Raw genomic sequence first — 24,654 nt, forward strand, 5'->3', positions numbered from 1 at the left:
GTGATCAGACTATAATGGCGGGATAATCCATGGTGGACAGAACCTTTTCTTATATTCGATCTGTGAGAATTCAGTCTTTTGTGCGGTGGTAGTATCGTGAGACCCACGCATTGTTTGCCACATGGACATCATATAGATAGCAAAATTAGTTATTAACCCCTTCCCAACAAACGCCGTATGTATACTGTTCTTCGGCTCTGGTATTTCCGGTCACAGCGCGGCATCGCGCGGTGACCAAGTTAAGATGGCTGCAATCCCTGCACATAACACCCCCTGCGTCGGCGATCACTGTGATTGGCTGATCACTTCTGACCAGCTAAATCACAGCAATATTACAATAAAGTTTAAAAAAAAATCGATGTGACATTCTACGATGGGTGCGGTCTGAGACTGCACCCATCACTGTAGTCACAATAGTTGGGATGATTGTAACGTCACCTCAGCTGATTAACCCCTTTAGTGCTGTTTGGTCTGTAACTATTGTTCAGCCAATCAGCGCCAAAGGGGTTAATCTAAAATAGTAATCACCACTCTGTACGCCATCTTGACCTCAGAGTTGGCTTGTGGGATGGTTATATACTCCCCAGTGTTACCTGAGTGAAAGAAAAAAATCATTGGTGGCCAGTGCGATCCTCCTGCAATTTCCTGCCTCCTGTGCTGGGTGACTGATCTCTGATCACAGCAGTTCCCCACTCCCTGTTCCAGATCCCCCCACTCCCAATTGTATTTTTGGCGCACTTTTTTTGTGCTTTTTTTTTTATGTGCGCGGCATCCTGCACTGAGTATTTGTGCTTTTCCTATGGCCGCAGCGCCCTGATAGTATCGTACGGATCAAAGTCTGCTCCAAGGGACTTTTTCTTTTTTAGCTAGTTAGAGTAGCGGACGTCGCAGTGTAAGTGACGTGCGATTTTCTTTTAGAAAAAAAAATAGTGCAGAGTAGCTGTATAGGTAGAGAGGTAGGAGTTTTCTTTTGCAAAAAACATGTTACGGGTCCGGGTGGTGGAACATCTGTTCTGAGATACAAGAAGGGACCAGAGGGGCGTAACTAGGTGCCTACCCGGACCGACCCTGGCTACACGTCAGTACACACGCGGCTCCGCTCAGTACACCTCGTACACACGCGGCTCCGCTCCGTACACCTCGTACACGCGCGGCTCCGCTCCGTACACCTCGTACACACACGGCTCCGCTCCGTACACCTCGTACACACACGGCTCCGCTCCGTACACCTCGTATACGCGCGGCTCCGCTCCGTACACCTCGTACACGCGTGGCTCCGCTCCGTACACCTCGTACACGCGCGGCTCCGCTCCGTACACCTCGTACACGCGCGGCTCCGCTCCGTACACCTCGTACACACACGGCTCCGCTCCGTACACCTCGTATACGCGCGGCTCCGCTCCGTACACCTCGTACACGCGTGGCTCCGCTCCGTACACCTCGTACACACGCGGCTGTGCTCCGTACACCTCGTACACACGCGGCTCTGCTCCGTACACCTTGTACACACGCGGCTCCGCTCCGTACACCTCGTACACGCGCGGCTCTGCTCCGTACACCTCGTACACACGCGGCTCCGCTCCGTACACCTCGTACACACGCGGCTCCGCTCCGTACACCTCGTACACACGCGGCTCTGCTCCGTACACCTCGTACACACACGGCTCTACTCCGTACACCTCGTACACACACGGCTCTGCTACATCCCCCCTGTAAACCCCTCCTGACCCCACACATAAACTTCAGCTCATCCAGCACCATGACAACCAGCACAGCAGAGTCCTGCATCCACTGAGGCCCCTGATCATGTGACCCCTGACTCCTCCCCTCCTGTGACCTCATCACAGCTCCTGTGCGCACAGAGCAGCCATATATGTGGTGGCGGCTCTGCAGGTGGAGGTATGTGGAGACCCCATTACTGGGCGCAGGGGGCATTAACCCCTTCAGCACGGAGACTCTTTTGGGGTCTTGTGTTGCCCCTTTATAAGAATCATAAGGTTTTTGTTCTGTTTCCTGTAATAGATACATACGACCCAACTATGGAGACAGGAAGGGAGGAAACGTATTGTTCTCATAGTACAGGACCCCTTTACTGGCCCCACAGTGTAATGCCCCCATTATGCCCCTTATGCAGGATGTATGATGCCCCCACACAGTGTAATGCCCCCATTATGCCCCTTATACAGGATGTATGATGCCCCCACACAGTGTAATGCCCCCATTATGCCCCTTATGCAGGATGTATGAAGCCCCCACACAGTGTAATGCCCCCATTATACCCCTTATGCAGGATGTATGAAGCCCCCACACAGTGTAATGCCCCCATTATGCCCCTTATGCAGGATGTATGATGCCCCCCACAGTGTAATGCCCCCATTATGCCCCTTATGCAGTATGTATGATGCCCCCCACAGTGTAATGCCCCCATTATGCCCCTTATGCAGGATGTATGAAGCCCCCACACAGTGTAATGCCCCCATTATACCCCTTATGCGGTATGTATGATGCCCCCCACACAGTGTAATGCCCCCATTATGCCCCTTATGCAGGATGTATGATGCCCCCCACAGTGTAATGCCCCCATTATGCCCCTTATGCAGTATGTATGATGCCCCCCACAGTGTAATGCCCCCATTATGCCCCTTATGCAGGATGTATGATGCCCCCACACAGTGTAATGCCCCCATTATGCACCTTATGCAGGATGTATGATGCCCCCACACAGTGTAATGCCCCCATTATGCCCCTTATGCAGTATGTATGATGCCCACACACAGTGTAATGCCTCCATTATGTCCCTTATGCAGGATGTATGATGCCCCCTCACAGTGTAATGCCTCCATTATGCCCCTTATGCAGGATGTATGATGCCCCCACACAGTGTAATGCCCCCATTATGTCCCTTATGCAGGATGTATGATGCCCCCTCACAGTGTAATGCCCCCATTATGTCCCTTATGCAGGATGTATGATGCCCCCTCACAGTGTAATGCCCCCATTATGTCCCTTATGCAGGATGTATGATGCCCCCTCACAGTGTAATGCCCCCATTATGCCCCTTATGCAGGATGTATGATGCCCCCACACAGTGTAATGCCCCCATTATGCCCCTTATGCAGTATGTATGATGCCCACACACAGTGTAATGCCTCCATTATGCCCCTTATGCAGTATGTATGATGCCCCCACACAGTGTAATGCCTCCATTATGCCCCTTATGCAGTATGTATGATGCCCACACACAGTGTAATGCCCCCATTATGACCCTTATGCAGGATGTATGATGTCCCCACACAGTGTAATGCTCCCAGTAGGCCCCTTATGCAGTATGTATGATGCCCCCACACAGTGTAATGCCTCCATTATGCCCCTTATGCAGTATGTATGATCCCCACACACAGTTTAATGCCCTCATTATGCCCCTTATGCAGGATGTATGATGCCCCCATTATGCCCCTTATGTAGTATGTATGATGCCCCCACACAGTGTAATGCCCCCATTATGCCCCTTATGCAGTATGTATGATGCCCACACACAGTGTAATGCCCCCATTATGCCCCTTATGCAGGATGTATGATGCCCACACACAGTGTAATGCCCCCATTATGCCCCTTATGCAGGATGTATGATGCCCCCACACAGTGTAATGCCTCCATTATGCCCCTTATGCAGTATGTATGATGCCCACACACAGTGTAATGCCCCCATTATGCCCCTTATGCAGGATTTATGATGCCCCCACACAGTGTAATGCTCCCATTATGCCCCTTATGCAGGATGTATGATGCCCCCACACAGTGTAATGCCCCATTATGCCCCTTATGCAGGATGTATGATGCCCCCCACACAGTGTAATGCTCCCATTTTGCCCCTTATGCAGTATGTATGATGCCCCCCACACAGTGTAATGCTCCCATTTTGCCCCTTATGCAGTATGTATGATGCCCCCCACACAGTGTAATGCCCCCATTATGCCCCTTATGCAGGATGTATGATGCCCCACACAGTGTAATGGGCCCATTATGCACCTTATGCAGTATGTATGATGCCCCCACAGTGTAATGCCCCCATTATGCATCTTATGCAGTATGTATGATGCCCCCATTATGCCCCTTATGCAGTATGTATGATGCCCCCATACAGTGTAATGCCCCCATTATGCCCCTTATGCAGGATGTATGATGCCCCCACAGTGTAATGCCCCCATTATGCACCTTATGCAGTATGTATGATGCCCCCACAGTGTAATGCCCCCATTATGCCCCTAATGCACTATGTATGATGCTCCCACACAGTGTAATGCCTCCATTATGCTCATTATGCAGTATGTATGATGCCCCCACACGGTGTAATGCCCCCATTATGCCCCTTATGCCGGATGTATGATGCCCCCCACACAGTGTAATGCCCCCGTTATGCCCCTGTAATCAGTTGACCGGATGTATCGCACAGACAAGCACAAACCCTCTAACCGTATGTTATTTTATCCACTGACAATGGTGATGGTCCGGACACATATAGGCCATTATGCTCTCCGGCGTGGAACATGTAACTACTGGCATGCGCAGTCACGGGTACGATTGGCGCAGTGGTAATCAGTTTATCTTGCGTTTCAGTGTAAAGCGCGTCACTTCCGGACATGCACACTAGGGGATGGACATTATCGGACCTCTAGCTCATGAGAAGTAGCTCAAGCGCAGTACATTATTGTAGACAGACTCCATTCTATATATTCTGTGACCATTCACCTCCCGGAATGGAAATGGGCCTCCTAGTCTGGGGAGGGGTTTTGGATGAAGTGGGATATTTATACATGGACACCTGGCTATTAGGCACACTATACTGAACATCATGAATTATCATCCCTGTATCAAGTCTCCTGATGAAGCTGGTGGGGAAACACATTGAGGCGGATTATTGAAACATTCTCTGATGAGTCCATACCCTTTCTTTTATACCTTGAGATATATCTGGTTCTATTTAATGTATCAGTGTATTTTTTGATATATATCACAGTTAACTATGGCTTCTGAGGTATAGCCAGCAGTGAGCGGGGGCGCATTATCATCCCTTAAGGTGCCAACCTCTGTATGTATGTATGTATGTATGTATATAATAATCTTGTTAGTCCAGTTTTCAAAGCATATATGTAAAAAAGGTTTAAGATTTCATTTTAGAGGGGTTTTCCCACAGGATTGCCACCTACACACACAACATGGTACCATCCACCCCACCGACTACCCCACGGCTAATGAATAAATACTCACCGAGCCCCATTCTTGGTGCAGATACTAATGAACCCATTACCTATGAGATATTTACCATACAATAGTTAGCAGGGTCGTATCATCCATAGTGGCATGCTATGGTGCCCATGAATTGAGACGGCTCAGCACCGAGCAAGCTCTCCTTGCCCATCATCACAATTTCAGTGATATCCACATTCCAATGATGGGGATACTATTGAATAGAATAGTAAATCAGGGAGTTGAAATCTCCCCGATCCACCATTCATCCTTCGCCTGTGAGTCTGAGACTCCGTGCACTGCCGGCACAATGGCGTCACTACATCACACCTGTAGTAGGGAGCCTCAGTACTCACACTTCACAGACCAGAGCTGCACAACTCAGGAAAGGGGTTGGTTGAGTAATGTGTGTTGTTGCTTCTGTTTTTTTTTTATATATATATATCAGTAATTGTGGGGGCATCATACTGTGTGGGAGCCCTCATTCTGAGCTGTATGAGCACACAGGAGAACAATATCCTGGTGATGAGTCAGATAGGGATAAGTAAGTGAGAAATACAGACATTCAGTCCATCTGGTTGCAGACTTGAATTGATATGGTGTTGTGTGCCAGGAGGGAGACCTCAAATAGTATGTTCTAAAGGAAAGCAAAGATATAATGGCAGTGTGTATCTGGATTTCAGGCAGGGAGCATAGTGGAGACAAAGAGCCGGATAAGGTCCTTAACTCAGGTCAGGAGGCCAACTTAGATGGTATAGAACTTTGCCCTGAGTGGACAGTAGGCCTAATTAAAGGAGATTAAGTTAAGGAAGGATTCCTTATCATAAGCAAACAATTGTCTATACTAGAGCGGAAGCCACAGTGTTGCCAAACTGGGACACAAGTTCTCCTATGGACAACTGAAGATTCAGTGACTTAGAAAGGAGTATCTGGCCCTCATCGAATGGACTTTCACATTACTAGTGAGGAGTTTTACCGATACACAGCCAGTGAGGTCCTCACAAATCAACTGGGAGCTGAGAGTAGGTCTGAGGGACCTTAGCGACTCATCTCAACCCGTATGATCCCCACAAGTGATGATGGGCCTTCCCATAATACGCTGCTCAAAAAAATAAAGGGAACACTTTAACAGCACAATGTAACTTCAAGTCAATAACACTTCTGTGAAATCTACCTGTCCAGTTATGAAGCAACACTGATTGTGAATCAATTTCTCCTGCTGTTGTGCAAATGGAACAGACAACTGGTAGAAATGATAGGCAATTAGCAACATACCCCCTATAAAGGAGCGGTTCTGCAGGTGGTGACCACAGACCATTTCTCTGTTCTCATCCTTTTTGGCTGTTGTTTTGGTCACTTTTTCATATTGCCATTGCTCTCACCCCTAGAGATACAGTAGCATGAGGCGGTGTCTACAGTACAACCCACAGAAGTTGCTCAGGTAGTGTAGTTCATCCAGGATGGCACATCAGTGCGAGCTGTGGCAAGAAGGGTAGCTGTGTCTGTCAGCACAGTGTCCAGAGCATGGAGCAGATACCAGGAGATGTGGAGGGAGCCATAGGAGGGCAACAACCCAGCAGCAGGACTGTTACCTCCTTTGTGCAAGGAGGAACAGGAGGAGCACTGCCAGAGCCCTGCAAAATGACCTCCAGCTGGCCACAAATGTGCATGTGTCTGCACAAACGGTTAGAAACCAACTCCATGAGGGTGGTATGAGGGCCCGACGTCCACAGATGGGGGTTGTGCTCACAGCCAGCCCAACACCGTGCAGGATGCTTTGCATGTGCCACAGAACACCAGGATTGGCAAAGTCGCCACTGGCGCCCTGTGCTCCTCACAAATGAAAGCAGGTTCCCACTGAGCACATGTGACAGACGTGACAGAGTCTGGAGACGTCGTGGAGAGTGATCTGCTACCTGCAACATCCTTCAGCATAACCGGTTTGGCAGTGGATCAGTAATGGTGTGGGGTGGCATTTCGTTGGAAGGCTTCACAGCCCTCCATGTGCTCGCCAGAGGTAGCCTAACTGCCATTAGGTACCGAGATGAGATCCTCAGACCCCTTGTGAGACCATATGCTGGTGCGGTTGGCCCTGGGTTCCTCCTGATGCAGGACAATGCCAGACCTCATGTGGCTGGAGTGTGTCAGCAGTTCCTGCAAAATGAAGGCATTAACGCTATGGACTGGCCCGCCCGTTCCCCAGACCTGAATCCGATTGAGCACATCTGAGACATCATGTCTCGCTCCATCCACAACTGTCCAGGAGTTGGCGGGTGCTTTAGTCCAGGTCTGGGAGGAGATCCCACAGGAGACCATCCGCAACCTCATCAGGAGTTTGTTGAGTCCATCTCATGCTACCACGAGTGTGAAAGCACAACCAACATTCAAAAGTGACCAAAACATCAGCCAGAAAGCATTGGTACTGAGATGTGGTCTGTGGTCCCCACCTGCAGAACCACTCCTTCATTGAGTGGGTCTTGATAATTGCCAATAATTTCCATCTATTGTCTATTCCATTTCCACAACAGCATGTGAAATTGATTGTCAATCAGTGTTGCTTCCTAAGGGGACAGTTTGATTTCTCAGAAGTTTGATTTACTTGGCGTTATATTCTGTTGTTTAAGTGTTCCATTTTATTATCATTATTATTATTATTATTATTATAATAAAAATTTTCCCCTTTTGAGGTTGGGAGCTGAAGAACCTGGGAGCTATTGCTGTGGAACCTGTGATTTCTATGTACGTCGATGTGTATAGGATAATATAATAGTATAATAAAGTTGTTGTTATGGATGTGACTTAACTAACATTGTGCAGTCAGTCTGTTTTCCCTATAATGATGGATATTTCTTGTTGCTAAAACTGATATTTTTTTCACGTTTAAACTTTTTTTTTATCCCCTTAACGACCGTCGTTATTCATTAAAACGACTGTCGTTAAGGGGCCTTTTTAAAACTGCAATAGGGAATAAGTGAATATTGGCGCCTGGAGGTGGCAATTCCCGCTGATATCAGCTGTATGTGCTTCTGACACCCTGTAGTATCAGCCTAAGACAGTTTTAATCCTTAAATATTCAATCGTGACAGCAGTATTTAAGTTGTTACAAGGGGGTCACAAGACCCCTTTTGTAACCATCGGACCCCCGTGATGAGAATTGCGGGTCCCGATGGTTACCATGGTACATTGAGATCATGTGATGACCCCAGGGCCTGTGAGATCTAGCTATAAGATGACTACTTAACAGAATTGGGGGACGTTACCCCAATACCAGTATCAGCAGCAGACCCCCCCTCCCCCATAACAGTGCATCATGACCACATTTTTTGCTTAATTTTTTATTTTTATTTCCCTCCTCTAAAACCTAGGTGCGTCTTATGGTTCGGTGCGTCTTATAGTCTGAAAAATATGGTATTCTAGCAAAATTTGTGCTCCAAAAGCCAAATAGCGCTCCTTCCTTCTCAGCCTTGACGTGTGGCCTAAAAGTAATTTCTGATGACATATGGGGCATCACCGCGTTCAGAAGTAATTGTACAATAAATTATGGGGTCCAGTTTCACCTATTAATCCTTGAGTACCTGAAAATTTGTAGCAAATACAATAATTACATTTTTACCACTAAAATTTCATATTTCCATGTTTCAGTGTTATAATATTCTGTGAGGCACCTATGAGTTCAAAATACTCACTAAACCCCAAGATGAATTCCTTAGGCAGTGAAGTTTCAAATATGGGGTCACGTCAGGGGGTTTCTGCTATTTTTGCATGTCAGGGGTTCTCCAAATGCTACATGGCATTCACAATTTATTCCAGACAAATAGCACTCTTTCCTTTCCTAGCCCTGACATGTGCACAAACTGAAGTTTTTGACCACATATGCAGTATCATCGCATTCGGAATAAATTACATAACAAATTATGGGATCCATTTTCACCTATTATCCATCGTGAAAATTACAGATTTGGGGCTAAAACAATATTTTCGTGAGAAAAATTAAAATTTTCTATATGACGACCTAATGTTATCAATTTCTGTGTAATACCTGTGGGTTCAAAATGCTCACTATACCCCTGGATAAAATCTTTGAGGGTTGTAGTTTCCAAAATGGGGTTACTTGTTGGGCGTTTCCACTGTTTAGGCACATCAGGGGATCTCCAAACGCGAAATGACACCCGCAGACTATTCCATTAAAGTCTGCGTTCCAAAACGTCACTCCTTCCTTTCTGAGCCCTGCCATGCTCCCAAATAATAGTTTTCCTCTATATATAGGGGGTATCAGCGTACTCAGGGGAGATTGAACAACAAATTTTGGGCTTCAATTTCTCCTGTTATCTTTGTGAAAACAAAAAATTTGGGGCTACAATTACATTTTTGTAGAAAAAATATATTTTTTTATTTTACCTGCTCTACTTTCTAAACTTCTATGAAGCACCTGGGGGTTCAGTGTGTTCACCACATACAGTACAGACCAACAGTTTGGACACACCTTCTCATTTAAAGATTTTTCTGTATTTTCATGACTTTGAAAATTGTACATTCACACTGAAGGCATCAAAACTATGAATTAACACATGTGGAATTATATACTTAACAAAAAAATGTGAAACAACTGAAAATATGTCTTATATTCTAGGTTCTTCAAAGTAGCCACCTTTTGCTTTGATGACTGCTTTGCACACTCTTTGCATTCTCTTGATGAGCTTCAAGAGGTAGTCACCGGAAATGGTTTTCACTTCACAGGTGTGCCCTGTCTGGTTTAATAAGTGGGATTTCTTGCCTTATAAATGGGGTTGGGATCATCAGTTGTGTTGTGCAGAAGTCAGGTGGACACACCGCTGATAGTCCTACTGAATAGACTGTTAGCTGCTTTTTTCTTGCCATAATACAAATTCTAAGTAAAGAAAAACGAGTGGCCATCATTACTTTAAGAAATGAAGGTCAGTCAGTCCGAAAAATTGGGCAAGCTTTGAAAGTGTCCCCAAGTGCAGTTGCAAAAACCATCAAGCGCTACAAAGAAACTGGCTCACATGAGGACCGCCCCAGGAAAGGAAGACCGAGAGTCACCTCTGCTTCTGAGGATAAGTTTATCCGAGTCACCAGCCTCAGAAATCGCAGGTTAACAGCAGCTCAGATTACAGACAAGGTCAATGCCACACAGAGTTCTAGCAGCAGACACATCTCTACAACAACTGTTAAGAGGAGACTTTGTGCAGCAGGCCTTCATGGTAAAATAGCTGCTAGGAAACAGTGTAATGGCTATTTGACCAAGAAGGAGAGTCATGGGGTGCTACGCCAGATGACCTGGCCTCCACAGTCACCAGACCTGAACCCAATCGAGGTGGGCTGGACCGCAGAGTGAAGGCAAAAGGGCCAACAAGTGCTAAGCATCTCTGGGAACTCCTTCAAGATTGTTGGAAGACCATTTCCGGTGACTACCTCTTGAAGCTCATCAAGAGAATGCCAAGAGTGTGCAAAGCAGTCATCAAAGCAAAAGGTGGCTACTTTGAAGAACCTAGAATGTAAGACATATTTTCAGTTGTTTCACACTTTTTTGTTAAGTATATATTTCCACATGTGTTAATTCATAGTTTTGATGCCTTCAGTGTGAATTTACAATTTTCATAGTCATGAAAATACAGAAAAATCTTTAAATGAGAAGGTGTGTCCAAACTTTTGGTCTGTACTGTTATCTAGATACATTCCTTGAGGGGTGTAGTTTCCAAAATGGGGGCACTTATGGGGGGGGGAGGTTTCCACTATTTAGGCACATCAAAGGCTCTCCAAACGCAACATGGTGTCCGCTCTTATTTCCAGCCAGTTTTGCTTTCAAAAATTCAAACAATGCTCCTTCCCTTCCAAGCCCTGCAGTGCACCTAAACAGTGGTTTTCCCCCACATATGGGATGTCGGCATGCTGAGGAGAAATTGCACAACACATTTTGTGGTCCATTTTCTATTGTTACCCTTGTAAAAATAAAAACAAAATTAGGTCTGAAGTAAAATTTTTGTGAAAAAAGTTAAATGGTTATTTTTTCCTTCCACGTTGCTTCAGTTCCTGTGAAGCACGTGATATAACTCTCTCTGATTTAAGGGCATAAGAATTCAAAGTTTGAAAATTGCAAAATTTTCAAAATTTTCGCCAAATTTCCATTTTTTTTCCACAAATAAATGTAAGTCATATCGAATAAATTTGACCACTATCGTGAAGTACAATATGCCGCTAAAAACAATCTTCGAAACAGTAAGATCCGTTGAAGCGTTCCAGAGATATTGCCTCATAAAGTGACACTGGTCAGAATTGTAAAATTTGGCTTGGTCATTAAGGTCAAAATTTGCTCCATTACTAAGGGGTTAAACAACTCTCTTTAGTGCGATCATAAAACATACACGCCTCTGATTGCTCAGATGATGCACTGTACTACTGTAGTGCCGTGTATTATCACTGCTTGTCATGTAATACTAACGGCCCCATACACATGAGATAAGTGTTGGCTGAACAGTCATTTGGCAGATGGCTGTCTCTCCCAACTCCCCCATACACAAATATTCCAGCTTTCCTGTGATGTGTATGAGCGAGTCACCACCAGACTCCTCTAGCGGAGGATTATCTACAGGAAAAATAAATGGATTAGCCTCTGAAATTCAGGATGCCAGACCCTTCTCTGCCCTGACATCATCTGTCGGGAGGCCCCCAAATACATTATATAGTCGGCCAAACCCCCTGAAATCAGTGCTTTCATGCAACTTTAGTCTAATATGTATGGGGAGCATTAAAAACTAACTTATTGGATGTTGCCTCTGGCCCAGCCTAATAGACTTTTGTACATTGCAGGCCCAAACACCATTATTGGCCATTTAAGTATCGAAGTAACTAGGCTGCCCCACACTATCGAGTACTTGGGGGGAGGAGGGGCATTGAGCCGAACTCTTGTCAAACCTTCTTAGATGCCATGTTTGCTTTTGACAGCAGCAAGTGGTTAGACTGCCAGGGTTGGTGTAGCAGTCGTACCTGTGCCATCCCTGTGGTGTACATTTATGTTCTGGTGCCCAAAAGAGTTACTTTTTAACATGTTAAACATTTGTTTTAAAAGAAATTAACAAAATGTGTCTTGTGCTTTTTGCATGTTTTTTTTCTTATTACAAGAATTGTTGGTGCCAATTTTCTTTTGAAACATTTTAATATCTGCTTTTTTATGGAGTTTTTCTTGTAATATAGGAAAGCCTAAGGCCAGAAATAAGCCCCACAAAACACTGTCCATGGAGACTTTGGTATCAAATAGCTCCTGTCTTTGTGTTCTTACAAACAAGCTTTTATAAAAGCCTCAAAGTCTATGTGTGAATCAGACCTGAGATCTAACGTGATAGAAGATGACAGTCCGGTGAAGACGGTAAACCTAGACGGCCGGTGGTGATGTAGTCAGTGACGGACTCTGGCCAAATACGTTTATAGAGCCGTAGTAGAAGATGAAGATTTCGTCCTCATCATGAAGTAGCTATTCCTCATGTCACGTGTAATGAATATCTCCTGCAGTATTGATAATACCGATTCCAGTGTCGGTAAATGAGATGAGAATTAGCAATAAGGAAGATGAGTCTATGAGAAAGGTATTCACCTGCAGATTCCGAGGAAGAAACTGCTTGTTGTCTGTGGCCTTAAATATATAGGTTTTATTAGTAGATGTAAAGAAGAAAATTAGATACTGTAAACATAAATTTCCTCAAATGTTTCCCATATTATCTCCAGTAATTTTATTATTACACAGGATTTTTATGACGTTACATCCGCTCATTTTCTCATTCAGGTCTCTACAATTTCGGATCCTCTCAGTGAAGATCTTCTATATAAGAGAATTTTCCTGATTTACCCATCAAGGATGGATATGGACAGAGACAAGATGGCGGAGAGGATATTACACCTCACCCTAGAGATCCTCTTCCGTCTTACTGGAGAGGTGAGAGATTCTGGTGACGTCACATTACATCATTCTTATCTATGGGAATAACAGATGGACAGAACTGGAGAGGTGAGGACGCTGGAAATGTCTGGAGTGAGATTTATGAATGTGTCTCTCCATAACCAGGATTACACAGTAGTGAAGAAGACCTCTAGTGAGCGCTATCAGGACCCTTTGTCTGAGGGATGGGGAAAAACCCTGAGCCCAATCACGGAGCTTCCACCTCACCACCTGATACATGAGGACATCAATGACCAGAAGATCCTAGATCTCACCTACAAGATGATTGAGTTGCTGACTGGAGAGGTGACACTGTTAGGATCTGGGACATTTTATAGTAAAGCTATGAAGGGATCGGGGGGATAACTCTATCATTGTATGTGTCAGTTTCCTCTAAGGTGTCAGGATGTTTGCGTCTATTTCTCCATGGAGGAGTGGGAATATTTAGAAGGACACAGAGATCTGTACAAGGACATCATGATGGAGGTTCCCCAGCCCCTCACATCACCAGGTAATAGACAGGACTGAATACACACGGCCTATAATTATCTTTATGTGAAGAATGAATTCAGTCCCTGTATGTGTTTTTTCCAGATCTATCCAGTAAGAGGACAACACCAGAGAGATGTCCCCGTCCTCTTCTTCCACAGGACTGTAAACAAGAAGATCCCAATGTTCCTCAGGATCATCAGGTAGATGGAGAGAAGGTGTCATGAGATCTCCCCTATGATGTGTAGACGGCTGTGAAGGTCTTGTGCTCAGTCTTGCTTCATCCACCAGTATTATATGGTTCATACTTGTGTAATGAGAATGGTCGAGATGGCAGGATTAGAGCTGATCATATATGTGACTTCTCCATCTGTCTGTACAATATTTGTTTCAGGGTGAAGATCTGACCCATATTAATACTACAGAGACATATGTGAAGGGTGATGAGCGATGTAAAGAGGAGATTCCTACATATGACTACCCAGGTGAGTAGTAACCACTAAATGCAGAGAAGTCACAGATTCTTCTCAGTCACCGGCTGTGGCTGGTTTACCGGTCATGTAGTCCAGCTGTATCACAATCGTGTGATCACCATTTTACATCTATACCAAAACATTCTCCTTCACCAAAAACTGTTCAAATCACTTAGGACATTGAAACCCCTTTTCTATAGAACTTAAAACCTGGAAGATCCACCTACCAACTGAAATTAGAAGATCCTGACTCTTACCTGCCCAGATCTGTAAACTACCAATCCAAATAACAGCGTTTGTAGAAAGTGCTGACAAGTTATAAAATCACTTGTAGACAAATATCATGATGAGCCTATGAGAGAAAGCGAAGGGTAATGATGCTGTTGGCTTCCTATAACCCTGATATCTTATTAGATGAATCTACCGTCTCTCCCTTCTGTGCCGCTGAATGTCCTCATATGCTCCCTACAAGACCAGGTCCAGTCTTTATGACTAAACCTCACTTTTATGATTGACAACATTAAATGTGCAGTGAGGGCCAAGTGTGAATTTCTGTACAGTAACAGCAGTTTCCCTTTATCCTGACTTTTCAATTTCTTTTTAAACCAAATAACTTCAAAAGGAATTGCGATAAAGTATACAAAAAACATTACACCTGTGCCTTGATATATCTCTAAGCTGTGCGTGGCTGATGGCTGTAATATACATTTCTTCATGTCTGCCGGCGATATGTTGGCATGATGTGAGCCTTGATTTCATGGATTCACTCCACGTCATAAACTATATCTATCCTAAAGAATTCAGATACAATCTATCCTGAAATGGGGAGCACTAATACTTTATCTACTCTTCTGGTCAGGACTCATAGTAGCTCCAATGGTCCACCATAAATAAGTGCAACTCGGATTTAGTGTTGGAGTTCTCCTACCAAACATATCTTCTTGTTGGGGATGTAACTTGTTTTTTTTATTCTGTCTTGTTTTTTACAGGTTCATTCTATGATAGTTTGATTGTGGTGGGTTCGGCCTGCCTCATTTATGTGAGTTTGTAACTCCCCTGTAGTCTTTAAAAAAAAAAAGGTCTCCATTGTCTCTTCCAAATGCCCGAGATCTAAATTTAAGACACCTCAGCTCTGCACTATTATAAAAAGTTCTCATTAAATCTATAATTTTTTTTGAAACTCATCTGACAGAAAATATTGACCCTTATTATAGTTTAAATTGCCAGAAGCTACCAAGAAACATACTCTAATTACCCCAGAGAGATTTCACCACTAGTTACTCTCTTTTTTTTTTTTTTTTGATCTTTTCATTAGGTGTGTTATTGTCTATAGTCAAAGTTTTGCCCATCACCCTTTAACCCCTCTACATGGATCTGTTCTTGCACAAATAGACCCCTAGGTTTGGGCTACAGTGTTGCCTGCTGTTCTGTGGTGTGAGATGACAAGAAGAATAGTCAGGTGGCCGGATCAGAACCAGGAGGGCAGAGAAAATACAAAATCAGAAGACACAATAGTAGTCAGTAAACCGACCGGGATCACGAGAAGAAACTAAGAAGAAAAAACTCAATGCGGGAGCTGAACACAGAGGACTTAACCAGCAGAGAACAAGGCTGTATCTGGCAGCTTCCGGCATTATGCATGAGCTTTAGTAGGGTGTGGTGCTTTCCATTTGAGTTAAGCAGGAAGCATATTTGACTTTGGAAGAGCGGATTTTGCTGGATTAGTTTATGGAAGCCATGTTTCTTTTCAAGAGCCTTTGAGCCACTAATGATGTGGAAACCTCTGTTCTTCCATTGACAGATGGTGGAGCTGAGTGGGAGCTTGATTTTTTGTGAGATGAGTAGAAATTTTTATTGGTATCATTTTTGCATATTTCATATTTGGGAGGCAGAATGAACAAACAGTTGAACACCACGCTCTACTAGTTCATGCTATGAGGTTTTCTATTAGACTGTGAACTGTCATTGTCTTGGTGAATAATTCAATATTTTTTCATAACTTGCCATTTGTACCAACAGTTTAAATAGAAATGTTCAAAATTATAAATTTCAAGAATATTTTATTCAAATATAATATTTTTTTTTACTTAGCAGATGACTGTACCAGGAGATCAGAAGGACAGCCGACATCTTCAATTTTAAAATCAGATGAACTTGAGATCCCACAGGATACAATTGAAGGAAATTCCATTACCCCAGATATACCATCATCCCTTCACAGCAAAGATGTGTCATCTGATCCTTTGAAACAGATCCTGTCTTCTGATTCATTACCGACTACTAAGGAAAATCAAAGTCACAAAATAAGCATTAAAAAACTAACTGCTCCTAAAGCTAAAAAGTCATTTTCACAGTCAGAAGATGGAAATAGTTTTCCCGTCAAAAAGTTTTTTCTCAAACATCAAGAAATTGACACAGCAAAGAATAGATTTTCTTGTTCCAAATGTATGAACTGTTTTAACAAGAAATCAAGTCTTCTTAGTCACCAGAGAACTCACAAAGGGGATAAGCCTTTTTCATGTTCAGAATGTGGGAAATGTTTTAACCAGAAATCAGCTGCTGTTATACATCAAAGAACTCACACAGGGGAGAAGGCTTTTTCCTGTTCAGAATGTGGGAAATGTTTTAACCGGAAATGGAATCTTGTTATACACCAAAGAACTCACACAGGGAAGATGCCTTTTTCATGTTCAGAATGTGGGAAATTTTTTAACCAGAAATCAAATCTTCTTAGTCACCAGAGAACTCACACAGGGGAGAAGCTTTTTTCATGTTCAGAATGTGGGAAATGTTTTAACCACAAATCATCTCTTGTTACACATCAAAGGACTCACACAGGGGAGAAGGCTTTTTCCTGTTCAGAATGTGGGAAATGTTTTAACCAGAAATCATCTCTTGTTACACATCAAAGGACTCACACAGGGGAGAAGGCTTTTTCCTGTTCAGAATGTGGGAAATGTTTTAACCAGAAATCATCTCTTGTTACACATCAAAGGACTCACACAGGGGAGAAGGCTTTTTCCTGTTCAGAATGTGGGAAATGTTTTAACCGGAAATGGAATCTTGTTATACACCAAAGAACCCACACAGGGAAGATGCCTTTTTCATGTTCAGAATGTGGGAAATGTTTTAACCAGAAATCAAATCTTCTTAGTCACCAGAGAACTCACACAGGGGAGAAGCTTTTTTCCTGTTCAGAATGTGGGAAATGTTTTAACCAGAAATCATCTCTTGTTACACATCAAAGGACTCACACAGGGGAGAAGGCTTTTTCCTGTTCAGAATGTGGGAAATGTTTTAACCAGAAATCATCTCTTGTTACACATCAAAGGACTCACACAGGGGAGAAGGCTTTTTCCTGTTCAGAATGTGGGAAATGTTTTAACAAGAAATCATCTCTTGTTACACATCAAAGGACTCATACAGGGGAGAAGGCTTTTTCCTGTTCAGAATGTGGGAAATGTTTTAATACGAAATCAAATCTTCTTAGTCACCAGAGAACTCACACAGGAGAGCTTTTTTCATGTTCAAAATGTGGGAAATGTTTTAACCAGAAATCATCTCTTGTTACACATCAAAGGACTCACACAGGGGAGAAGCCTTTTTCCTGTTCAGAATGTGGGAAATGTTTTAACCGGAAATGGAATCTTGTTATACACCAGAGAAGTCACACAGGGGAGAAGCATTTTTTATATCCTTAATGTGGAAAATGTTTTACTTGAAAATACACACTTTTAGCAAGAAAAAATCTTGCTACTAAGGGAGTGTGTCCAATAGACTGGAAGTAGCTTCCTATGACTGAGAACAAGGAGACAGTGTTCTTCCTGATCAGTGAGAGAACTGCTCTCTCCTCCAGCCCCACACTTATCTAACGGATTGGTGCAGAGCAGGAGAGGAAGGTACCGGGACCTGTACAGAGGCTGCACGTCCTGACTGAGCTGCTGAAGAACCTTTCACCCGACTAGCTCAAGGACCTTTCAGATCACGTAACACTGTTTTACATAACATTTAAATCTATCAGGTTTCATTATGAACTGAGCCATTTCTTAATGAGTTTGACCTCCTGAATTCAAACTGTACAATGAATTTTCCTTTTACTGCTACATATAATTAACGATAAAAAGTTTCAGTACTTTCAAACATTATTTTTGTAAATATACAGATGCGGAATATTTTGTTATGTCAACTTTCTGATAGAGTTGTGCTCAAAAGTTTACATACCCAGGCCAAATTTTTACTTTCTCCACTCATGGTTATTGGTGGGTGAAGCCATTTATTGTCAAACTACTGTGTTTTCTCTTTTTAAATCATAATGACAACCAAAAACATCCAAATGACCCTGATCAAAAGTTCACATACCCTGGTGATTTTGGCCTGATAACATGCACAGAATTTGACACAAATGGGTTTGAATGGCTACTAAAGGTAACATCCTCACCTGTGACCTGTTTGCTTGTAATCAGTGTGTGTGCATAAAAGTTGAATGAGTTTCTGGGATCCATACTGACTCTTGCATCTTTTATCCAGCTACTGCTGTTTCTGGATTGTGAGTCATGGGGAAAGCAAAAGAATTGTCAATGGATCTACGGGAAAAGGTAGTTGAATTGTATAACACAAGAAAGGGATACAAAAAGATACCCAAGGAATTGATAATGCCAGTCAGCAGCGTTGAAACTGTGATTAACAAATGAAAAATCAGGGGCTCTGTAAAAACCAAACCACGGTCAGGTAGACCAACAACTTTTTGGCCACAACCATAAACCTTACATTTGGAGAGAGGTCAACCAGGCCTATGATACAAGAAACACCATTCCTACTGTAAAACACGTAGGTGGATTGCTGATGTTTGAGCTACAAAGGCACTGGAAACTTAGTAAAAGTTGAAAGAAAGATGAATGCAGCACGTTATCAGTAGTGATGAGTAAGCACTAAAATGCTCGAGTACTCGTTGTTCGAGTCGGGCAAATTGGAATGCTTGAGTGCTCGGTCCGAGTAACGAGCCCAATATAAGTCTATGGGAAACTCAAGCATTTTTCTGGCGGCACCACCCTCCACACCCCCCCCCCCCTCCCGGCGATCTGCAGAGGTCCTAAAAAATTCCAAAATCGATGGGAGCAGTGCTCAATTGTCATGGGAACATAATGGGGAAGACCCCTGGAAGTTTTGTCCGAGTATTACGCTACTTTTATGGACTCACAATGAAACATACAAAAAGGAAACCAAAATGGAATTTCCTGGGAAATTGTATATAAGGCAAAATAAATAACCAAAAGCAAAAATGCTCCTCCACACCTTGAGCTATGTTCATACGTAGCGTTTTTGATGCGTTTTTGCACTTTTGTATTGCTATCAACAGTGACAAATACATTCACCGTGAAATGTCATTTTAAAATTTTACAACCTTATCTGGCCAAGTGGTGTGTGACACATCATCAGACATCCTGTTTCATTTATGAAGGAGGTACTCAGAAAGTCACAAAGCCTATTTTTATAGAGCCATCAGGCGCCCCTTACTATTATTAAAGGGCCAGTAGCCGTTCCTCGCTATTGTTGGAGAGACATCAGCTGGCTATGCTTTATTAACAAGAGGGTCTCCTATACTGTTATTGCGTATGCAGTGACTGCAAGGGCTGCCAAAAATTTTGACGCAACCATACCCCCTTGAAGAGACATAGAGGAGGGTCTCAGTAACAAAAAATGTTCCCATTATAAAGGAGCGGGTCTCCTATAGTGAAAATGTCCATGCTGTGACTGCAAAGGCTGTGAAAAATTGAGAAAAACCCCACTAACAATTTAAAAACACACAGAGCAGGGCCACAGTAACGGCATGTTCTCATTAGAAAGGAGTGGGTCTGCTATCCAGTTACAGGGTATACAGTGAGTCCAACGGCTGCCAAAATTTGGCAAAAACCCCACTAACAATTTAAAGACATATAGAGCTGGGCCACAGTAACAGCATGTTCCCAGTACAAAGAAGAGGGTCTGCTATACAGTTATAGGGTATGCAGTGAGTACAACAGCTGTGAAAAATTTGGAAGAACTCCAATGCCCCTTGCAGGAGACGTAGAGGTCGGAGGGCCTCATTAAAGCAATATCCCCATTATTAGGAAGTGGGTCTCCCATACTGGTTGCCTATGCAGTGAATGCAACGGCTGCCAAACATTTGGTGGAACTCCAATGCCCCTTACAAGAGATGTAGATATGGCAGTGGAGGATGAGGAGAAGGAGGAACACAAGAGCAAATAGACAAAATCAGGAAGCGTATACCCAATGTCTGGGTGTGAAGACAATGAAGGAGGGACTCAAAGTCACAAAGCCTATTTTTATAGGGCCATCCGGCAGCCCTTACTATTCTTAAAGGGCCAGCAGCCGTTCCTCGCTATTGTTAGAGAGCCATCAGCTGGCTATGCTTTATTAACAAGTTGCTCTCCTATACTGTTATTGCATATGCAGTGACAGCAAAGGGCTACCAAAAAATTTGACGCAACCCTATACCCCTTTGAAGAGACATAGAGGAGGGTCTCAGGGAAGGTCAACAATTTAAAAACACATAGAGCTGGGCCACAGTAATGCCATGTTCCCAGTAGAAAGAAGAGGGTCTGCTATACAGTTATAGGGTATGCCGTGAGTCCAACGGCTGCCAAAATTTGGCAAAAACCCCACTAACAATTTAAAGACACCTAGAGATACCCAATGTCTGGGTGTGAAGACAGAGGTGCATGGGAATAGAATTAAACCTCCCAAAAAAAAGACACTGTTTTTGAGTTTGTTACGCTGCTATCATTCGGAGGTGTTGAGAAGTCTGGCCCAATCCAGCCCTTGTTCATTTTTATAAGAGTCAGCCTGTCAGCATTTTCAGTTGACAGGCGGATGCGCCTATCAGTTATAATTCCACCGGCGGCACTAAAAACCCGCTCTGATAAAACGCTAGCAGCAGGGCACACCAGGACCTCCAAGGCGTAGAGAGCCAGTTCATTCGACGTGTCCAGCTTGGATACCCAATAATTATAAGGCACAGAGGAATCACGGAGGACGTTGTACGGTCGGCAAGGTACTCCCTCACCATCTTCCGAAACTTTTCCCTCCTTGTAAAGGTACCCCGCGCCTCAGGGCCTGTGCGATGGGAGGGTCTGAGAAAACTGTCCCAGAACTTAACAGTGTTCCCCTGCCTCTACTGCATTGCATTTATGTCTCTCTTGCCTGTACTCCTTGGTTGTCCAACGTACCGTGACCTCTGCCGCCAGTGTTTTGAGATGGGAATTTTTTTAATAATTCCGCAACAAGGGCATTCTGGTACTGCCCCATTTTATGAGCCCTGTCCAGCGTGGGAATAAGAGACAGAAAGTTTTCCTTGTAGCGTGGGTCTAGAAGTGTCACCAACCAGTAATGACTGTCACCCAAAATTTAGACAACACGAGGGTCACGGGAAAGGCAGAGTAACATAAACTCAGCCATGTGTACCAGACTGCAAAGAGGCAAGACTTCCTTGTCATCACCAATAGGACGACTGACCATGCTCTCCTCCTCATCCCTGTCCTCAGGCCATCCCCGCTTTACAGACGATATGACAGTTTCCTGCGCTATAGACGGTACTACTATCTCCTGTTACTCCTCATTGTCACCCATTCCACGTTGGGATGAGATGAGACTGGGCTCTGTGGAATCACCCTGTATGGTTCCTTGCTCCATCTCATCGTGCTCCGCCTGCAATGCATCCTCTTTAATTGTGAGCAGAGAGCGTTTCAGAAGACAGAAGCGGGATGGTGATGCTAATTATGGCGTCATCGCGGCTCACCATGTTGGTGGAGTCCTCAAAGTTTTGGAGGATGGTACAGATGTCTGACATCCATGCCCACTTCTCAGGTGTTATGTGTGGAGTCTGACCTGAATACCGACAGCCTTGTTGATGCTGATAGTCAACAACTTCCCTCTTCTGCTCACAAATCCTTCCCAACATCTCCAATGTAGAGTTTCAACGCATGGGGACATCGCAGATCAGTCGGTCAGCCGGAAGCTGCAAACGCTGCTGAAGCACGGCAAGGGCGGCGGAAGCTGTAGCTGACTTTCTAAAATGGGCACACATGCGGTGCACTTTGACAAGCAGATCCGGGTAGGTTTTGAGAAACCGCTGAACCATGAGGTTAAGCACATGGGCCAGGCATGGTACATGTGTGAGCTAGCCTCAGAGCCGCCACCAGGTTCTGGCCATTGTCACACACGACCATTCCTGGCTGTAAGGTCAGTGGTGTCAGCCACAGATCTGCTTGCTCTTTCAGAGCTGTCCACAACTCTTCAGCATTGTGTGGTTTGTCACCTAAGTATATTAGCTTCAGTACAACCTGTTGCCGCTTGGCTGAGGCAGTGCTGCAGTGCTTACAGCTTGCGACTGATGTGGTCATTTCGGAGATGGAGGCTGAGGAGGTGCAGGACCTGTAGAATGTGGGGGCAACCCTGATTGACCCAGGGCCCGCAGTCCTTGGCGTCAGGAGGACGTGTTCCGTCCCAAGGTCCGACTGGGTCCCGGCTTCCACTATATTAACCCAGTGTGCCGTCAGCGAGATGTACCGTCCTGCCCACAAGCACGTGTCCGTGGTTAGGTGGACTTTCCCAGTAACTGCGTTGTTGAGGGCACGGCTAATGTTGTGGTAATGCTCGTGTAATGTAGGGACAGCACACCGGGAGAAATAGTGGCGGCTGGGGACCGCGTACCGAGGGACGGCCGCCGCCATCAGGTCGCAGAAAGCTTCCGTCTCCACGAGCCTAAAAGGCAACATTTCGAGCGCAAGCATTCGCGAAATGTGAGAATTTAGTAGTGTGGCCTGTGGGGCGTTGGCTGCGTATTTGCGCTTGCGTTCTAAGGACTGGGGTAGGGACAACTGAATGCTGCGCTGGGACAAGGACGTGGACATGCTTGCTAGTTGAGAGTGTGCAATGACAGGTGCAGGGCGGGAGGCATCTTGGCATTCGCCATGGACAGGGGATTGGTGTGCGCGCACAACAGCGGAAGGAGCAGTGGTGTCACCCGCAGACACTTGCTAGACCCTGTGGTTCGGCCCACTTAGTCGGATGCTTTGCTGCCATGTGTCTGATCATGCTGGTGGTGGTCCGGCTGCTACTTTTGCTACCCCTGCTGATGGTGTCCTGGCAGGTAGTGCAAATGGTCTTTTTGGGGTTATCTGCAGAGTCTTTAAAAAATAACCAGACTCTGGAAGACCTAACAGTTGTACTAGCAACTTCCGTTGTGTTGGCGTTACGAGGAACACTTTCCCGCCTTGGGTTTGCGGCCACCACACTGCTTCTTCCTGCCTGTTGTGGTGCTACGCCTCACTCCCCCTGTATGCTGCTGTCCTCGCTCTCTATGTCCCCCTGCCAGGTTGGGTCAGTTACTATATCATCCACCACCTTCTCTTCCACTTCCACACCCTGGTCCTCCTCCTGACATTCTGGCAATTGCGTCTCATCATCATCCACCTCCTGCGATAGTAATTGCACTTTTCCAACCATCGTGTGACCGTGGCTGCTACAATATTTTTGCACCGCTACACGCTTCCTCCTCTTGACTCACTTAAAGCTGGCCGGGCAAGAGGCCCGAATCTACAAATGGAAAAGTGAATAGCTCTTCTGAGTGTCCAAGTGTGGGATCAGTTGTCTCTGGGCACTCGGCATGGTGGGAGGAAGGAGGTTCAGGGTGAGGAATATGCGATCCAGATTCACGGCTACTGACACTTGACCGTGTGGAAGACAGGGTGGTGGTGCTATCCTGCCAACAACCTTTTGACACTGCTCTGGGTTCAATAGTGTTGTGCTGCGGTCCCCTAGTAATTGGGACAGGAAGGTCAGGCTTGTCCACGGACACGTCCTCGGCATCTGCATGCACCATCACCATCATGTCCACTTCCTCGTCCCTTGCCACTCACCTTGCCCATTTTAAATGGCGGACAATATTTTCCACGTTCACTAGAAATGGCTGATTTTGGAACACAGTTATATGTGATACATGTGACAGAGAACCACAGTTGTAAATAACAGGCCAGTAATTTACTGATACTATTCTTCACAGACACCTAGTGTGAATAGCTTGACCGACACACTGCAACAAAATGAAAATGGAAGAAATGGCTGATTTTAGAACACTCTCTTATAGGTGATATATCTGACAGAGAACCATGGTTTTAAATAGCAGGCCTGTAATTCACTGATACTATTCTTTACAAACACCTAGTGTGAATAGCTTGACTGGCACACTGCAACAGAATGTAAAAGGAGGCCAATATTTTCCACGTTCAGTTCAAATTTCTGGATTTTTATTGCTCAAATATGGAACAGATCTGGCTGTATTCTCTAGTGCTAACAACAAATGGAGCACAAAAATGGTGTACTCTGGATTACTTTTAAAGCAAATAACCAGGATTAAGATAAAAAAAATTTTTCCTGGCCCCTGATATCTGGGTCTATGTCTACAGATATTTGAAATTATTACAGCAGCAACAGACA

At 44.6% G+C, this 24,654-nt stretch overlaps 1 protein-coding gene across 1 annotated transcript; it reads left to right on the forward strand.

The window, feature by feature from the left end:
- Window positions 1–1,838: 1,838 nt before the first annotated feature.
- On the forward strand, window positions 1,839–18,541 carry LOC141217359 (uncharacterized). The gene is made up of 7 exons (XM_073665786.1): window positions 1,839–1,899; window positions 13,046–13,195; window positions 13,325–13,504; window positions 13,586–13,709; window positions 13,793–13,890; window positions 14,082–14,172; window positions 16,255–18,541. The coding sequence occupies exons 2-7, from the start codon at window positions 13,118–13,120 to the stop codon at window positions 17,859–17,861; spliced, it is 2,178 nt and encodes a 725-aa protein (XP_073521887.1). The 5' UTR covers window positions 1,839–1,899; window positions 13,046–13,117; the 3' UTR covers window positions 17,862–18,541.
- The last annotated feature ends 6,113 nt before the right edge of the window (window positions 18,542–24,654 follow it).

Source organism: Phyllobates terribilis, unplaced genomic scaffold (assembly GCF_046119375.1).
Source record: "Phyllobates terribilis strain yellow unplaced genomic scaffold, ASM4611937v1 Scaffold_238__1_contigs__length_3037890, whole genome shotgun sequence".
Lineage (NCBI taxonomy): Eukaryota > Metazoa > Chordata > Amphibia > Anura > Dendrobatidae > Phyllobates > Phyllobates terribilis.